Here is a 16,466-nt window from a genome sequence, read left to right on the forward strand (position 1 = left end):
CTCATTCATTCCTGTTTACTCATCATCCCATAGCAGAACACCGGTTTGCGAGTCAGCCACTCCAGTTCTGATCTTGCTTCCTGCTAAAGGACCTACAAAGGCATCAGTTGACGGCTGCCTTTACAGTACTGGGTCCCTGCCACGCATGTGAGACCAGGATCGAGTTCCTGCCTGGCCCAGACCTGGCTGTTGCCGCCATTTGGAGAGGGAACTAGCAGAACTCTCTCTCTCTCTCTCTCTCCATCTCTCCTTGTTGCTCTGCCTTTTAAAAAAATTTTTTTATTTATTTATTTGAAAGGCAGAGTTACAGATAGGCAGAGAGAGAGAGAGAGAGAGAGGTCTTCCTTCTGCTGGTTCACTCCCCACATGGCCACAACGGCCAGAGCTGAGCTGATCCGAAGTCAGGAGCTTCTTCTCTGCCATAAGCAGAGAGCTGGACCAGAAGTGGAGCAGCCAGGACTCAAACTGGTGCCTGTATTGGATGCTGGCACTGCAGGAGGAAGCTTTACCCCCTACGCCACAGCACCGGCCCCTGAAACAAAACTCGACCCACTCCCAAGTTCTCATATTCTTGGCTTCCATTCATTAAATGACCTGCAATTCAACTGCTCAGGCTCTAGAAACTTGAGATCTTCCTTTTTACTTTCCCAAATCTCTATTATTAATCCATTAGAATGTCCTGCCTCCAAATATAATTTTAGTTTGCTTACTTCTCTCTGTATCTGCTCCCATTACCCACCTCTTGTCTGCACTATTGAAATAGCATATTTGGAGGGCTACTGCTGTGGCAAAGTGAGTTAAGCTGCCATCTGCAGTACTGGCATCCCATATGGGCGCCGGTTCAAATCTCAGCTGCTCCATTTCCACTCCAGCACTCTGCTAATGCGCCTGTGAAAGCAATGGAAGATGGCTCAAGTACTTGGGCTCCTGCACCCATGTAGAAGACCCAGAACAAGCTCTTGGCTTCAGCCTGGCCCAGCCACAGCCATTTGGGGAATGAACCAGTGGATAAAAGATCTCTCCTCTCTGTAATTCTTTCACATAAATAAATCAATATTTAAATATTTAAATAAAAAAAAAAAAAACAAGGAATAGTGTATTTAGTTTCCCTGCTTGCATTCTTGCTTCCTAATGATCCAATATTCACTCTGTAGCTACAGGAAATCTCTTCAACATGTTAAGAGATCACTACTCCGCTACTTAAAACTCTATTGTCATCAATTCTGCTTCCAAATCTAAATTTCTTTCCTGACCTGCACAGCTCTCCATGATCTGGCCCCAGCCTACCTCTCCAATCACACGTGCCATCCTTCTTCTGTAGCTCCAATCCCATCAGTATCCCTGTGAAGCAAATTAATTTCCTTTCCAGACTTTTCATCTACTAATCCTTTCCTAGAATCAACTTCAGTGTGCCTGGCATTGTTGTGAAGTAGGTTAAGCCTCCGCCTGCGGTGGCGGCATCCCATATGGGCACCTGTTCCAGTCCTGGCTACTCTACTTCCGATCCAGGTCCCCCTAGATGGTCCAAGTGCTTGGGCCCCTGCAACCACATGGGAGACCTGGAGGAAGCTCCTGGCTTCAGTCTAGCCTAGCCCTCTCTATCTGTTGCACTTTTTGTGTAGTGAACTAGCAGATGAAGATCGCTCTCTCTCTGTGTAATTACGGCTTTCAATAATCTGAGACCAGCATGCAAAGCTGGCATCCCATATGGGCACTGGTTTGAGTCCCGGCTGCTCCACTTCTGATCCACCTCCCTGCTAACACGCCTGGGAAAGCAGCAGAGAATGGCCCAAGCACTTGGGCCCCTGCACCCATGTGGGAGACCTGGAAGAGGCTCCTGGCTCCAGCCTGGCCCAGCCCTGGCAGTTGCGGGCATTTGGGGGGTGAAGCAGCAGATAGATCTGTCTCTCCCTCTCTGTAGCTCTGCCTTTCAAATAAATAAATAAAAATCAAATAAATGGATTTTTAAAAAATTTTTTTACTTGAAAGGGAGACAGAGATCTTCCATCCACTGTTCACTCCCCAGATACCTGCAATAGCTCGGGCTGGGCTGGGCCAAGAGCCCAGAATTCCACCTGGGTCTCCCACAAGCCATGGCAGGGACCAAGTACTTCAGCCATTATCATTCCCACCTCCTAGGATGTACAGTAGCAGGAAGCTGGATCAGAAGTGAAGCAGGCACTCCAACATGGGATGCAGGCATCTCAAGTGGCGCCTTAACCTTGCACCAAACACCTGCCCCTAGAGGATATTTTGGAAGAGCTCAGACTTCAAGGAAATAAGTATGTACTTAGCTAGTTTAAACCAGCTCTGCCTCTTAAAGAGAATCCAGGGTCCAGGCCCCTAGGATGCCTTCTGCTTTTTCATCAGTGCCTTCAACAGAGCAGGCAGTTGTTAAAAAGAGAACCAAAGGAATTTGTAAAGTCAGAAGGCAAAAAGTCTTCCAGGGTTTGTGACACACAATAACAACAGTGGTAACATCTAATCCTAAGCACTACATGTCTCATCTTCTGTACAATATCCACACTTAAAAAAACTAAAAAAAAACCTCTAATAAGGTATTTTACTTGATTTGATTAAAGTAACAGCACAGTGTTACAGGGATTGGAAAGCAGGCTCAATGACTTGAATATCGACTAAGTTCAGATGAGGCTTTAAGAATCCCCAGATGGGGAACACACGGAGACTCCCTTGGGTGGGCCTCTTGCTGGGGGCCAGCCAGCACCCTCTCTCCACTCTCCTGGCCTCGGTCTTCAATTTCCCTTTGAGGATTCCACGTCTACTTTGTCACCACGTTGGTGGGATCCATGATCAAGGTGCTCTGGCCAGAGGATGGACATGAGGCTGAGTTTTCTCCTGGGAAATTCTGAGATAAGAAACTAGAACAGGGGATCGCTCTAAAACCTGTGCCCAGGGATCATCACTCCAAGGAGCCCGGTCTTGGAGCTGACCCTGGTCTTGTCCTTCCATTCCGGAAACCACTCCATATCCTTTCATAATCTCCATTTTGATTAGGTCAGAGACAGTTCCCACGGCTTGCAACCAAAGGATCTTGGCTGCCAGGGTGTGTGCCAACAAGGGCTGGTGGGACTAGTGAAGGTTCAAAGTGGGCAAATCCCCTCCCTAACCCCTCTTCCAGTGTGTTCAGTCACTACCATGGTAATGGGACAATGGTGGCTCTTTTGAGAAGCAGACAAATCCCAATTAGGAGAATTCACCTTCTCAGGCACAAAGTCACATTTTAGCCCTTGTGAGTGTCATATCTGGTAACTTTTTTAAAAGGATTTATTTGCTGATTTGAAAGGCAGATTTACAGAGAAGCAGAAGCAGAGAGTCTTCCATCTGCTGGTTCACTCCCTAAATAGCCACAACGGTCGCAGCTGGGCCAATCCAAAGCCAGAAGCCAGGAGCTTCTTCCCAGGTCTCCCACACAGGTACAGGGGCCCAAGCACTTAGGCCATCTTCTACTGCTTTCCCAGGCCATAGCAGAGAGCTGGATCAGAAGTGGAGCAGCCACTCGAACTGGTGCCCATAAGGGATGCCAGCACTGCAGGTGGTGGCTTTACCTGTTATGCCACTGTGCCAGCCCCATCTGGTAACTTTTGAGAAACACATTTTGGGGAAGGTTGTCATCCCTGGCCCTATAGTCCTCACTTCAACTACTGTGTTTACTAGTTCATCACTTTAGCCACCCACTCCCATGGCCACACAGAAGTTACATTTGTGAAACCCCAGGGCACCTATAAAAAGAGATTTTACTCAAGCTTCCTTTGTGGCACTGTAGTCACACTATCACTGATTTATCATACCACATTGTAATTGTTTGTCACTTTGGTAGTAGCTGTGAAGTTTTCCAGGGCAGAGTATTAACCAGGGTCTGATACAGTGTTTTGCACTAGATGTTTGTAGAATAAGCAAAGCAACACCCGAATATACGTAACACAGGAAGTCAGGGAATATTATAGGTAAAGATCACGTGAACCAACCCCTTTAATAAAATACAGAGAACCAGTTAGGAAGTGCACATCACCCACCCCAGCATAACAAATGGTAACAGTTCTGAAAAGTAAACTAGGCTGCTTGCAGTTACTCAGAGGAAGGTCAAGGCCTAAATCCAGAGCAATGTTCTCTCCACCAGTGTGAAATCATCCAACTCTTCTCTCATCAAGAAAAGCTAGTACAAAAATGCATCCAAGTCTAGCTCTGTTCTCACACAAATTATTCAATCTAGCCCACTGTCAGTTTAGATTTCAGGGCAGAGTTTATTAGAAGAAATTAGGCAATTAGGAAACTGTAGATTCCCCTGCCCCTAATTCCGCTATCTACCCCTATACCTCTCCACAGAGGAGCTGTCTCTGTCACACGTGGGTGGGATGCAGAAGCAGGCGGCGTATGGTCCCACTGTGCAGTTCCTCTCTAGTGTTCAGCATGCGCTGTCTCGGCCCTGAGCTCCTCCGACCATGGCAACTTGTTCAGAGAGCAGTGGTGCTACCCTGAGAGCATGTTAGGTCAGCTGCCATCTCCTGAGTTCAATGATCACATTCCAGTCACTGTGATCAAAATACGAGTTATTAGTTGTGGTCAAAGGTAGACAAGAGGCACTAATTGTTGAGGGAATACCCTCCATCAAAGAGGGTTCTAGGAATGACATGTGGAATGCTCGGCTTAAAGTGCTCACTACAACGTTAAAAAAAAAGTGTTGGAAAGGTGCCTACTGGTGAGAAAGCTAGGTACAATCTGAGGGAACAAAGCGTACATAAGAACTCTGCTCACATCATTCCAGCCATGATGAGGGAGAGCACAGTTTAGAGCTGAGTCTCAATTACTAGACCTCTGAATGAAACATATCCCTGACTGGAGACCAGCTCTTTAACTCCTCATGGAGACCGAACAAAACACTGACCACTATGTACGTCTTTTTGCTGTTCATTGTTCCCTCACCAAATAACCTTCCAATCTGAAACCTGGTTTCCTCCATGGATACTACCACTATAAAAAAGTCTACTATGGGCAAGTGAACAGTTTAAGAATGGTCTACAAACTATTTCCTGTAGGGTGGTTAGCAAAAACCTGAGGTGAGATGAGAAATCTGAGTTTCCAAATCTGGCAGACTGAGGCCTACACCCAAGGACAAGAGATCCGTAACATATTTATCCACTGGGCATGATTATGAGATCCAGGTCTGGGGTAGTAAAGGGCACGAATCCATCAGCAGCAATGGCTACCTTCTCCTACAAGTTGGTGGATGGCCTCAGCTGTCACTTGTAAGTCCAGTGGGCAGTGGCCCAACCCTGGCCCTTACACAGGTCTCGGTGACGAAGGAAACAGGCGTGGACCCGGAACCGACGGCCACAGTGGGGACAAGCATGCAGGGCTCCGGCATGGGTCTTCATGTGCTCTGTCAGATGGTGCTTCAGTTTGAAGCGCTTATTGCAGATACCACAGCCAAAAGGGCGAAGGCTGAAGGTCAGCATGATGTGGCGGTCACGCTTTGGCTTCACTGCAAAGCGCTTCCCACACAAGCAACCAAAGCGTTTTCCATCCGCAGGGGGTGCCCCGCCTAGCTTCACGGGACCGTGCACAGCCTGCCCAGCTCCCCCGGGCCCTCCACCGCTGGACAGAATTTCATTGCCATGAAGATCCACTGGTTTCCAGGATGGACCGCCTCCCCCAGATGCTGCCCCTACGCCTGAGGGCAACAAGAACCCCAGCTCCCCACTCCCCTCCGGGTCCCCTCCAGGAAATGCTTTGGTCTCCTCCTTTATTCCTCCAGACTGGGTTCCACCTCCTGACAACTCCTCCTTAGACTCAAAGGGTTCCTGCTTAATGTAGAAGATTTTAGGGGGCACTGCAGCAGGAGCGGCAGGAACCTCAAGTGGTGCATTTTCGCCCTCTGGCAGCCTGCGGGGAGTAGCAGGTACGGGCAAGGCGAGGGATCCGTGAGGACGGGGCAGACTCCCTGATACCCTCTGAGGCTGGGGCGTCTGCGAGAGGGTTGCTGACCCCTGGCCCTCCTCGTCGTCTTCCTCCTCCTCCTCTTCCTCCTCCTCCTCCACCTGAATCTGTAACACCTCTCCCAGTTCACTCCCCTCCCCTCCGATGGGGCTCTCAGTAGATGCAGGTCTCTCGGCAGGAGCGGAGGGCTGTGCTGGGGCCTGGAAAGGGGAAGAGCGAATGCACCAGCCTCCTGGAGAGGATGTGGTGGAAAGAAGTGCATGGTAGGAGGAGGCTCCTCGGGCTGAGATCCCACCACCTGAAGTCTCCAGCTCCTTAAGGATCTCCGAGCACTGGTCTACCACTTGCCACATCTGAAGGCCGCTGGCCACAAGGAGGTGGGCGGGGAGAGCATCCAGTGGCAGGCGGAGGTGCCCTGAATAAATGAGCTGCAGCAGCCCCTCGAAGGCATCGGCTTCGATGACGCTCGGGAGGGTGAGCCGTGGCGCATCGCCCAGAAGCAGCTTGTCGTGGAAGTAGGGAGAGGCGGCAGCCAGCACCGCTTTGTGGGCCCTAAGTTCCCGGCCCTGCACCAGCAGGGACACATCGCAGAACTTTCCCTCCAGTCTGTGGCGGTTCAGGGACTCCAGCAGCGCTGAGCTGTGCTGAGGGAACTCGATCTGGATTGTCCGCGGTGCTGAGCTGCACACTGCGGAGGGGGGCGCGGCAGGCAAAGGCGTCGAGGTCTCCATGGCCTCCTCGGAGATCCCAGAGGGTCGGCAAGAGGAGACGGAGTCTGGGGTGGAACCCACGTGAGAGGAAGGCTGTGGAGCAAAAGAGATGGGGTGCGGGGGTGGGGGGATGTCACACAAGCCCCAGAAAACGGGAACTGTATCTCCGCAAACAAATGCCCCCCTCCCACCTACAAGTAGAAACTCTTCCGGCCAGTGGCTGTGTCTGTATACCAGTCCCGCCCACCAAGAAGACAAAAACAAACAAAACACGAACCCCTGGTTTTAGCTTCCAGGCCTTGTGGAAGATGAGGAGGTCCTTCGGCTACCAGCCTAACCTCACCAGCTCCGGGTCGACTCCCGGCCCGGCGTTCCGTCCCGCTTCGCTTCACTCACTGTGCCCGCAGTGGCCAGCTCCCGGGTAGCCGCAGCCACGGGGATATCACGAGCCCCGGACCCCAGCCGACACGCCCCCGCCGTCACACACGCGGCGAGGCCCTCGCAGCCTCTCTGCAGCTACGGCGCCGTCTCGGGCCGGAAGCCACCCCTCCCCGCCGGACGCCGACGCCGGGAGAGGCGGGGGGGGGGGGGCACAACTGCAGCCAATCGGAATGGGGCGCCCTACAAGCCCTGTGTTGATTGGTTGCCCGGGCGAGAAGGGGCGGGCCGGCGGCGCCAGGGCGCGAGCGGGTGGGGGCGTCTCGGGGAGCTGCGAAGGGGAAGCCGTGGCTCGGGAGACCGCAGCCCGGAGAGGGCGGGCCGCCAGCCGCCCGCAGCGCCGAGGTGCTGGGGGACGAGGTGAAGTGGCACCTTGTGTGCCCCCGGCCCGGCGAGCAAGGCGTTGCCGTCCTCGCCGTCCGGGCCGGGGAAACGGCAGTGCTGGGTCTGGAACTCAGATTAGCTGAGGCGCCGAGTGCTCCCCTGCAGTCCGCACGGAATCGTGCCCTTCACCAATTAAACAAAGCCAGCTTCGTTTCTGGGTTCTCTTATATCCCGTCCTCTTTGCTCCTGGGGGTAAGTGAAGCAAGCGGTGGGTGCCAGTCGGCTGGACTGGGGAAGTCTGGGCCGTACGAACCCCCAGACTGCGTCTCCGCGCGGGGCAGCGCTTCTGTGCGGAGACCGGCATCGGGCAGGGATGTCGGCTTCCCTTCCAGGCTGTCCGCTCCCTCTCAGAAAATTAAAAGTCCTGTCACCCCCAGGCTGAGAAAGTTGGCACAGCGATAAAAGAACAATCTCCGTTTATTAAACATGATTTTTCTGTTTCACCACACACTCCAGAAAAAAAGGAAATGGGGCTGGGAGTGGAGAAAAATGGGCAGCGGTGGGGGATAGAGAAGGCTGGGAGTGGGTTGGGGAGGGAGAACGAGAAAACAAAATAAAACGGGTAGGAAGAGCATCTCCCTACCCTTAAGGTGGCGGGGGGGAGGGGGCCAGGAAGCTCTGTACAGGGGGGTTGCCCCCAGCCCACACACACACACCCCGGATATGTACAGTACAAACCCCAGATAATTACAACAGCCAAAGAGGAGAGGAGGAAGGGGGCAGGAGAGGGGAAGGCTGAGGTGGGGAAAGCAGAGGGAAGGGCACAGGGATAAAATTTCACATATTTACAACTTTTATATAAGTATAAATTTGGCCCCGGCTGGGTGTATGTGTGTAGGGGGATGGGACTGAAGGGGAACTGTCCATACAAAAGAAAGAGGGGAGGAGTCTGGGAAAAGTCTCAATACCAAACGCAAGAAGGGATGAGGGGACAAGGCTGGGTAGGGGACAGCAGTCAGGGAGGAGGGGGTACCAAGGAGGGGCTTCTTCCCTCCCATGGCCTACCCACCCCAAACCCCATCCATCCTACCTCCCCTATCCCGCCAGAGAGCTATGTACAGAGAAACACCGAAAAATTGTGGAGCTGGCGGGAGGGAGAGAGGTGGAGGGAGATTGGGGGGGGGGGAGGATGAGAGGGAAGCCCAGCCCTGTCCTACCTCCCCCAGGGGACAAAGTCATGGAAGGGGAGCCCCCCAATACCCCTCCTCCAACACAGGTCCCCCCACCCTGGGGGAGAGAGACATGGCTTTTCCTAGAGTAAGTTCCCCCCTCCCCCTGGGAGTAGAGACCAAGAGAGAGGGGAGGGGTTGGGGGGAGGGGCTGCATATGTCAGTGTAGGGCAGATCAACAGGTCTGTCCTTCCAACATACGCACCCTCCTAAACCCTACCCCCTCACCCTAACCTCAATTCCACCCCACCCAACACACTGGGGCAGGGGGGGGCATAAGCCCCCTCACCCCGCTCTGGGACCAGCCGAGAGCAGATCAGGTGTGGGAAGAAAGGGAGACAACTCCCGTTCCCCCCTTGCCGCCCCCTCCCTGCCCCGGTGGCCCCCTCCACCCATCGGGTTCTGGGTGGGGAGGGAGTAAATTTAAGAGTGGTGGGAGGAGAAGGAGTTTGTGCGTGCTGAGCCCCCCCAGACGCTCCTGAGAAATCAAGGGGTAATAGGGCCCCCTCACCCGGGGTCCCCTCCCCATAACAAGGGGGGCAGGGGAGGCCAAAATGGGGCGGTGGAGGGGAGTTAGATTGTCAGCTCTGGTTACTGCTAAAAAATCACCCTGAAGTTGAAAGTTTGGAGGTGCCACACCCCCAGGGTGGGGGTGAGGGTCTGTCCCCCAGTGCTCAGGGGAACGATGAGGCAGAGGATGGGGATAGCACCCCGAAGTGAAGGGGTCTGTGTAGGGTAGGCATGTGTCCTGGGGCGAGGGTCCCTGGGGGGGTCAAAGGGGGCAGCACCCCGACAGGAAGGAAAAGAGGGCGCTCTCCCTCCTGGAAATGGTGCGGTGGGGGTGGGGGATCCAGGCCCCCAAGGAGCCATTCAGGGAGGCAATCCTGCTGTCCCTCGGTGCCGTCCAGTCCTGGTGGTTGGTGCTGTTACGGGGTGGGGTGCGTGGGGAAGGAGAAGGTCTGTGATGCTGGGTGGGCTAGTGGTCTGCGGTGTTTCGGAACTCGCCGTTCTCCGTGATCTGCAGCCGGGGTGGGGGAGGCGGGGCTGGGGGGGCCAGGCCGTTCCAAGGTGGGGCCAGCGTCACACGCGGGTTTGTTGGACCCAAGGGGGGAAGCTGCCTCTCCTGCAAGACACCAAAGAGGAGAGCGCGGACTTATTGAGACGCTTCGCGGGGGCCTGGGTGCTAGCCCCCTTAGCATAGCCTCCCCCCCAGCCAGCCCACTCCACAAGCCAGGGCCCACCCCCCACCTTCCAGAGCAATCCCTACCATCTTCCTGTTTTGTTTCTCACCTGCAGGAGCCTCTGGGGGGGTCAGGAAGAGAACCTCAACCCCAGATGCCCAACAGGGGCCTTCACACCAGGAAGCAGCTTGAAAGCAACAAGCTCCTGCCTCACCCCCAACCTAAGCCCTCTTAGCTTCACCCCTCCCAGCCCACCCCCACTCCCAGGTAGGCCTATTGTATTGAGGAACAAGGGGAGGCAGTACAGCCAAACCTCATTAATCCAAACCCCTGTAGGGTTGGAATTTTTTCATAATTTGGAAAAAAAAAAAAAAACCACCATGCCTGCGTTTTCTTTTATTTATGAAGAAAGGGTGTGCTCTGTAAATGAGTGGTGGAAATATGTCTGTGGGAGGGGCTATTGAACCGATAGTAGAAAACAGACTTTTCAATCCTATTCATGAACGCATGCTAAGGGCCTGAGTGGAACGAGCCTTGTTCACCAAGTGCTACTTACTGTATATATTTTGAAGACATGCATTTCATTAACTAGACACTGTCATTCAGTTTTGTCACTTATTCAGAGTGGCCATCTTCTCAAATATAACATTCCAAATTAGAGAGGTTTAACTGCACTGGGAGGAAAGGAAGGGGATTCAGGGAGGTGATGTGGGAAGGGAACACTCCAGTGGGAGGCTGGTAGAAAGGCCTAGGAGCTTCTACAGAGTCGCAGCAGGCCCCAGTCTCTGCTTCCCCGGGAAGCAGATTCTGCCTTTGTCCCTTTCCACCCCCACCTTCCTTCCTTTCAGTCCTCTCCCAGAGCTCCTAGTTAAAGGGCCAGAGGTTCCAGACCCTCCTCCCACCCCTGGTCCTATCTGCATCACCTCCTATGGCTCCTGAACTCATTTCTGGCTCCTACCCTCAGCCTTACCTTCTGTTCCTCTGCTGGGAGAGAAGACAGCCATCTGAATGCCCTTACACTAACGGTCACTTGGATTTTTTAAAATTCAAGCTCAGGGCCAGTGCTGTGGCAGAGTAGGTTAAGCCTCTGCCTGCGGCACCAGCATCCCGTATGGGCGCCGGTTTGAGTCCTGGCTGCTCCACTTCAGAGCCAGCTCCCTGCTAATGGCTGGGAAAGCAGTGGAAGATGGCCCAAGTCCTTGGGCCCCTGCACCCAATGGGAGACCAGGAAGAAGCTCCTGGATCCTGGATCCTGGATTCTAGCTTCAGATCGGCCCAGCCCTGGTCATTGTAGCCACTTGGGGAGTTGAACCAACAGATGAAAGACCTCCCTCTATCTGTAACTCTGCTTCTCAAATAAAATAAAAAAAAAAAAATTCAAGCTCAAAATTAATTTTAAATTAAAGGCCGAGTTGCCAAGGGACCAGTCCCTACAAATGGTTTAGAACCAATGTTAAAATCCTTTCCTGAGCCGCAGGAGCCTTAGGCCTGGCAATGTAGCTATGCCTGACCTGTCTCCAGAGGATACAGAAATATTCCAAGTCAGGTTGCCCAGGGCAGCGCTCTCTTCCATCCCAGGGTCACAGAGCTCACCCCTCAGAAGGTCACCCAGACTCCGGTGTTAAGCAAAGCTGCCCTGTCTGCTTGCTGGTAGCTCACACACTGCAGTCAGGGAGCGGAAACTACAGATGGTGTCTGAGGACGGCAGGGAGCAAGGGGAGAGCCCCTCCAGGTCCCCTCCCGAGGAGGAGGCTCGTCTGCTGGCGACAGCACGCAGGCATGCCCCTACACCCCCATGGACCCAAATTTAGAAAGTAGACAAATTAGGGTACCATTATTCATTTTACAAAAGAATTCACTGCAGGAGTCCTTTGAATGGTAGGGTCCCCTGGTGCCTTGTAGCATCTGTTTACAGATCACTGACTACTTTGACAGAGAGACTGGGCAGGCAGAGAGTTAAAATTACAGTGTGGGGAGCCACTGCCCACTGCAGATCAAACCTGCAGAAAACAAAGCATCTCAGAAATGACGCGTGGCTGACAGGTTCCCAATTACTGGCTTTTTAGCTAGGATTATGTGTCCGGCAAGGCCAGGGGGTGGTGAGAGAGGGGGAGTGAGCTCTGACAGAATGGAGAGGTTACTGAACGTGCTGTTGCCGGCATCTGCCTGAGAATCAGCATGACTCCCTAGCCCTGATGGTCTGAGCTGGGAAGACATCTTCCCGCACTTCTAACTCCCGGGCCGCATGGGCAGGTCTACGTCCTAGGGTCTGTCCAAGGTTCCTTTCTTGTTCCTCCTTGTTCCACCCACACTGCTTACGGTTGGGACATTCCCACAGCATTTTTTCCTAGCCTCCCCCAGCCCCAGTCTCCCTGAGTTAACTGCCCACTAATTCCTATCCAGTGGGGGCTAATACAAACCTCAGTGCCTTCTGCCTCACGGAGGAAGAAGAAAGAGGTGAGGAGAGGAAAGGAGGCGGGCTACAGAACCAAGGTTAGGAAAGGAGGAAACCCCAACCTACCTGCTGCATTTGGCACAGCCTCTACAGCCAGGGTCTCCCAGCCCATCATCTCCACCCCGTCACCCCACCCATCCCCAAGGACACTCTGGTGAAATGGGGGGTGACAGACATACACTGGTGAGGAAGAAGGACTTGGAGTTAGGAGGAGGCTGGGAGGGTGGGCGTGACCTTCAGAGGAAAGGGGGCGTAACCTGTGAATGCGCTGGGTCCATCTAGGGTCAGACTCTCAGTGTGGCTAAGGCACTGCTGTAGAGTGGGACGCAGCAGCAAGTACTCTCTGTGGGTGCTGTCTTGGGAGATGGGTCTGTGCAGTGTCAGGAGGGTGGGGTCTGTGGGGCTCTCTGGGTATGCAGGGCAGCAGTGAGGGGGTGAGGCTCTGCAGAGTGGTAGGGGAGTGGGTTTCACGACCAACCTGCAGTGGTCCGGAGTCACCTCCCCCTGTGTCCTCCGCCCGTGGTCAAAGCGGAACCAGGAGAATTACCTGATGAGGAGCTGCAGGGGGAAAGAGTGGGGTCATGGGGTCAGCAGCCTCGGTGGCAGTGGTGGGGAAGCCTGGCGGCCAGAGCAGAGGAAGGAGTAGTATGGGAGGGAAAGTGAGCAGAATTTTGGGAATGCAGGGATTAGGGTGCAGAAGGGCTGGCAAGAAGAAAGGGGTGGGCAGCAGGGGGCTGGAAAGTGAGCCAAGTAGAGGGGAAGGAAGGCCCAATGGAGGCTGAGGGCGTGGGAGACCTTCCAGATCTCAACAGTGAGTTGGAGTAAGCTACGCAGGAGCTGCCAAGGAGTCAGGAAAATTGGGGAGCCAAAAGAACAGAGGTCACAGGACTCCATGTCTCCAGGAAGACTCTCTGGAGCCCCGGGAAACTACGTTCATCCTGTTCTGTGCGCCTTCTAGCCCTCCTGGCCCAAGGAGAGTGCAGACAACGCTAACCCCCCTGCCTTGAACAGGAGTAGGCAGAGAAGGGGCAGGGGCTCAAAGATCGAGGTGAAATCCGGGGAAGCGAGGCTGAGGTTCCGGCCGAAGGTCCTGAGACGCGGACAGGAATGGCAGAGTGGGGCAGGAAGGGGCAGGGGCGGGGCTGACACTGCCAGGAGTGACAAAGGCACAAACGATGGGATGAAGATGGGGTCACTAGGGGACTGCTGGGAGCAGCCAGTGGACAAACGGAGGACAATGGGAGAGACAGATGGCAATGGGGCTGGGGTGGCTGGTGCAGTGAGTGCACGAAGGACAGTGGGATGGATGGGGATGGGACACGGAGAAGATAAATGACATTGTAATTTCCACCTGAGCGTCGAGCAGCCTCTTCTTGGGTTCGGGCAGCGGCTCAGCCATGGCGGGGTGGTCCCGGCGCAGCTCCTCCTCCACCAGCATCAGCCTGAAGGGACGGGCTTCAGTGGGGTTAGTGGCGGGCACGGGCTTGGAGCCTGCCCGCCGAACTCCTGGTCCCCACAGCTCTCTGGAAAGGCCTCTGGCATCTTCTGCTCCCCACCCCCCATTGTCGTGACCCCAAAGACTCCTCACTAGGCTCCTGCTCTCTGCTTTCCTGTCAGGGACCCACACACCTCCCTGCTGAGGACAGCACTCTATGCCCCAGAGATCTCCACCTCCTAGACACCCCCAGCCCTCCGTCCCCTTTCCCTAGGCACTGCGTGGCTGAGGACAGGACCCCTGCTCCCGCATGCCCCCTCACTGCGCACAGCCATCCCCGGACCAAGAGGCGTCTCCCTGCCTCTGCAGACGAGCCGCATGGGGATTTCTCATCAAGGACAGCAACTCAGAGCTGTGGTTTTCAGAAATCTTTCAAGTCAAGAAGCCCTTTTCTTCTAATTAAGTCTTAAAAATACATTCAGAATGGATCAAAACGCAGCTGGCTCTGGCTGGAGGGGGGCCATGGTTCCCCTGCCCCACTCTCAGGATAACTGACCTCCCTTGCTGAGAAACCTCCTCTGGAGCCCAGGGATTGGCACAAGCTGAAAGACCCTTTCTAAGGGAACACTGTTCCAAGCCTGGAGAGGGAAGGTCTGCCCAGGGGCCACTCTGGCTCGGGATCCCTGTCTAGCTTTGAGGTGAACATCACAGGCAGGGTTGAGAGTTAGCAGCGGGGAGTCCCAGCCTAGGCTGAGTTCCGGACAAAGTGATGGCTGGACAGTAACAGAGAGGTTCAGAAGTTACTCGATCCGGAGGGAGCTCAGGGTTTAGTACAAGGGCACTTAATCCACGGAGCAAGGGGTCTCTCCCCATCTGGCGGTGGGTGAATGGGTGGCATCCCTGGGAGGAGGGCGACAGGCTCTCCTAGTGGTGTCCTGAGTTTGGGGCGGGGGCTTCAGGAGCAGCTCACTCACTTCACGCTTAGGCTCTCCCTTGCTGCCCCTCCCCGGGCCGCCCCTCACCTGCCAATGATGCTCTTGATCTGTGAGTCCTTCTCCACCTGCTGCTGCCTCAGCCTCTTCTCGCTCTGCTCCAGTCGGGCCTGGTACTGCATCAGGATTTTGCTGGTCTGTTCTTCCTGGGAGAGCAGCCTCCGCTCATACTCTTCCAGCTTCCGGTTGGACATGTGTAGCCGCTCCTTCAGTGAGTGGATCTCCTCCTCGTACTCCTTCACCTGCCCGCCGGGCACACGACCCCGCACCATGAGGAGCACTCCCGCCCTGATCCCCCCCAACCCAGCCTCCTTCCCTGTCTGCCCAGCACAGCCACTAACTACATGGTAAGGGGCAGCCAACCGTCTTCCCCAACCCTTTCCCTGCCTGCCGGTCACACCCACACACCTGCTTTAGAGCAGGATCACAGAGCTGCATGCCCTGAGAGGTACACATGGCCCTCGCCTGTGCATCAGGGCACTTGAGCACCTCACGGTACCCAGCAATGAAAGAGAAAGTGACTCCCCAACCCCAAGCCAGGCCACAGAGCACATGAGGGAAACAGGAAGAAAAAACATTGCATGGTGGAGGCAGGTTGCCTACATGTGACTCCCTCCTTGGCTCCGTCCTGAGGATCATGAATGTTCCAGAGACCCCCAGGCTGAGAAGCTAATACTGCTTCTCTGTTAGTAACAAACCTGGGATTCCGGGGCTGGCTGAGTCGGAAGAGTCATTTTATCTGCCCTACTGGCTCTGAGTCTAGAGTTGTGCTAATACAGTAGCCACTGTCTCTGTGCAGCTGTTCACCGACATAAAACTGAAACTTAGCTCCTGAGTGGCGACTAGCCGCAAGTGGCCAGCAGTCTCCCGACTGAACAGTGTGCATTTTCATCACTGCATGAAGTTCTACTGCCAGTAGCTGGTTTAGAACCTTTGCCAACAAGGATTCCTCACCTCAAGTACAGAGCAGAAAAAAAGATGCAAGAGATTTTCCCATTCTCTGAAGAAGATACATAATCAACCTTGCTCTGGAGACAGGGTGGTGGGAATTCATTGCCTATAATGGCCAACTTGGGACAGCAGGGCTTAATTTTCATGGAACTTGCTGGACTGAGTCCACCTAAATCAGTCCCAAGGTCTCCTATGCTCAAAGACCCCCCCACCAAGTAGCCTCTCTCCAGCCCCCCATCTTGGGTCACATATGCTTTACAGATGATCTAATCCCAGCAGCGCCCTCTTCCTCAGAGCCCTCGGAGCACATTTCCCCAGGTAACTTCTGCGAAGTTATCTGCGTGCGCCCCAGGATTTTGGTGCTGCTCAGTCTCTGGACGGCCTTTCCTCTTGACCAATGCCTACTGGTTTCCAACACGCAGCTCCTGCCTGTTGCCACCAGTACAACTGCAACCCCTTTGCCCCTGCTCAGTCTGTGAGCTCTCACTGCTAAGGCAAATCTCCCAATCCTGAGCAGTCAGGAGCCAGGGCTCAAGTTCTCCCTGGGGAAGAATGTGGCAGCAGGTCTAAAATAGAACACCCCCCCCCCCAGAGTCTACGGCATGTTTAATGGCCAAAACAGAGCTGAAACGGGCTTTTAACGGATTGCGTCTCTCTGGTCTCCTCTGACGCACTAACGTCTTCCCACGAGAGGGGCTCAGATCTGTCTTTTCTTTCCACCATGACTACCTGGGCCCACCTGCCTCCCCTGGAAGTAACTCCAGGTCTCCCATGGGTAACAGGAACATCTGGGGCT

The 16,466-nt window shown here is 54.3% G+C and overlaps 2 protein-coding genes across 18 annotated transcripts in view; both read right to left on the reverse strand.

Annotated features, from left to right (window-relative positions):
• Positions 1-3,959: 3,959 nt before the first annotated feature.
• On the reverse strand, positions 3,960-7,228 carry ZBTB9 (zinc finger and BTB domain containing 9). Of its 2 annotated transcripts, none has more exons than XM_008262788.4 (2): positions 6,943-7,228; positions 3,960-6,758 (listed from the first exon to the last, which is right to left on the reverse strand). In XM_008262788.4, exon 2 carries the CDS (start codon positions 6,684-6,686, stop codon positions 5,259-5,261), a length of 1,428 nt encoding a protein of 475 aa, XP_008261010.1. In that variant the 5' UTR covers positions 6,687-6,758; positions 6,943-7,228; the 3' UTR covers positions 3,960-5,258. The 2 variants fall into 2 exon arrangements, with proteins under 2 accessions (XP_008261010.1, XP_051710818.1); XM_051854858.2 differs by having other exon boundaries at positions 7,062-7,199.
• A 658-nt stretch (positions 7,229-7,886) lies between these two features.
• The window catches only part of SYNGAP1 (synaptic Ras GTPase activating protein 1), a 31,042-nt gene continuing 22,462 nt past the window's right edge, over positions 7,887-16,466 (reverse strand). For 7 of the 16 annotated variants that reach the window (XM_002714384.4, XM_051854838.2, XM_051854840.2 and 4 more), the window contains 3 exons: positions 14,750-14,961; positions 13,644-13,734; positions 9,487-9,779 (listed from right to left, as the gene is read on the reverse strand). In XM_002714384.4, coding sequence (XP_002714430.2) covers positions 9,633-9,779; positions 13,644-13,734; positions 14,750-14,961 — 450 coding nt within the window. In that variant the 3' untranslated portion in view covers positions 9,487-9,632. Of the gene's footprint in view, positions 9,780-10,393; positions 10,512-12,770; positions 12,851-13,643; positions 13,748-14,749; positions 14,962-16,466 lie in introns of all 16 variants that reach the window. The other 9 variants (XM_051854836.2, XM_051854839.2, XR_007922992.2 and 6 more) reach the window with 8 other exon arrangements.

Source organism: Oryctolagus cuniculus, chromosome 5, assembly GCF_964237555.1.
Source record: "Oryctolagus cuniculus chromosome 5, mOryCun1.1, whole genome shotgun sequence".
In the NCBI taxonomy this organism is placed as follows: domain Eukaryota; kingdom Metazoa; phylum Chordata; class Mammalia; order Lagomorpha; family Leporidae; genus Oryctolagus; species Oryctolagus cuniculus.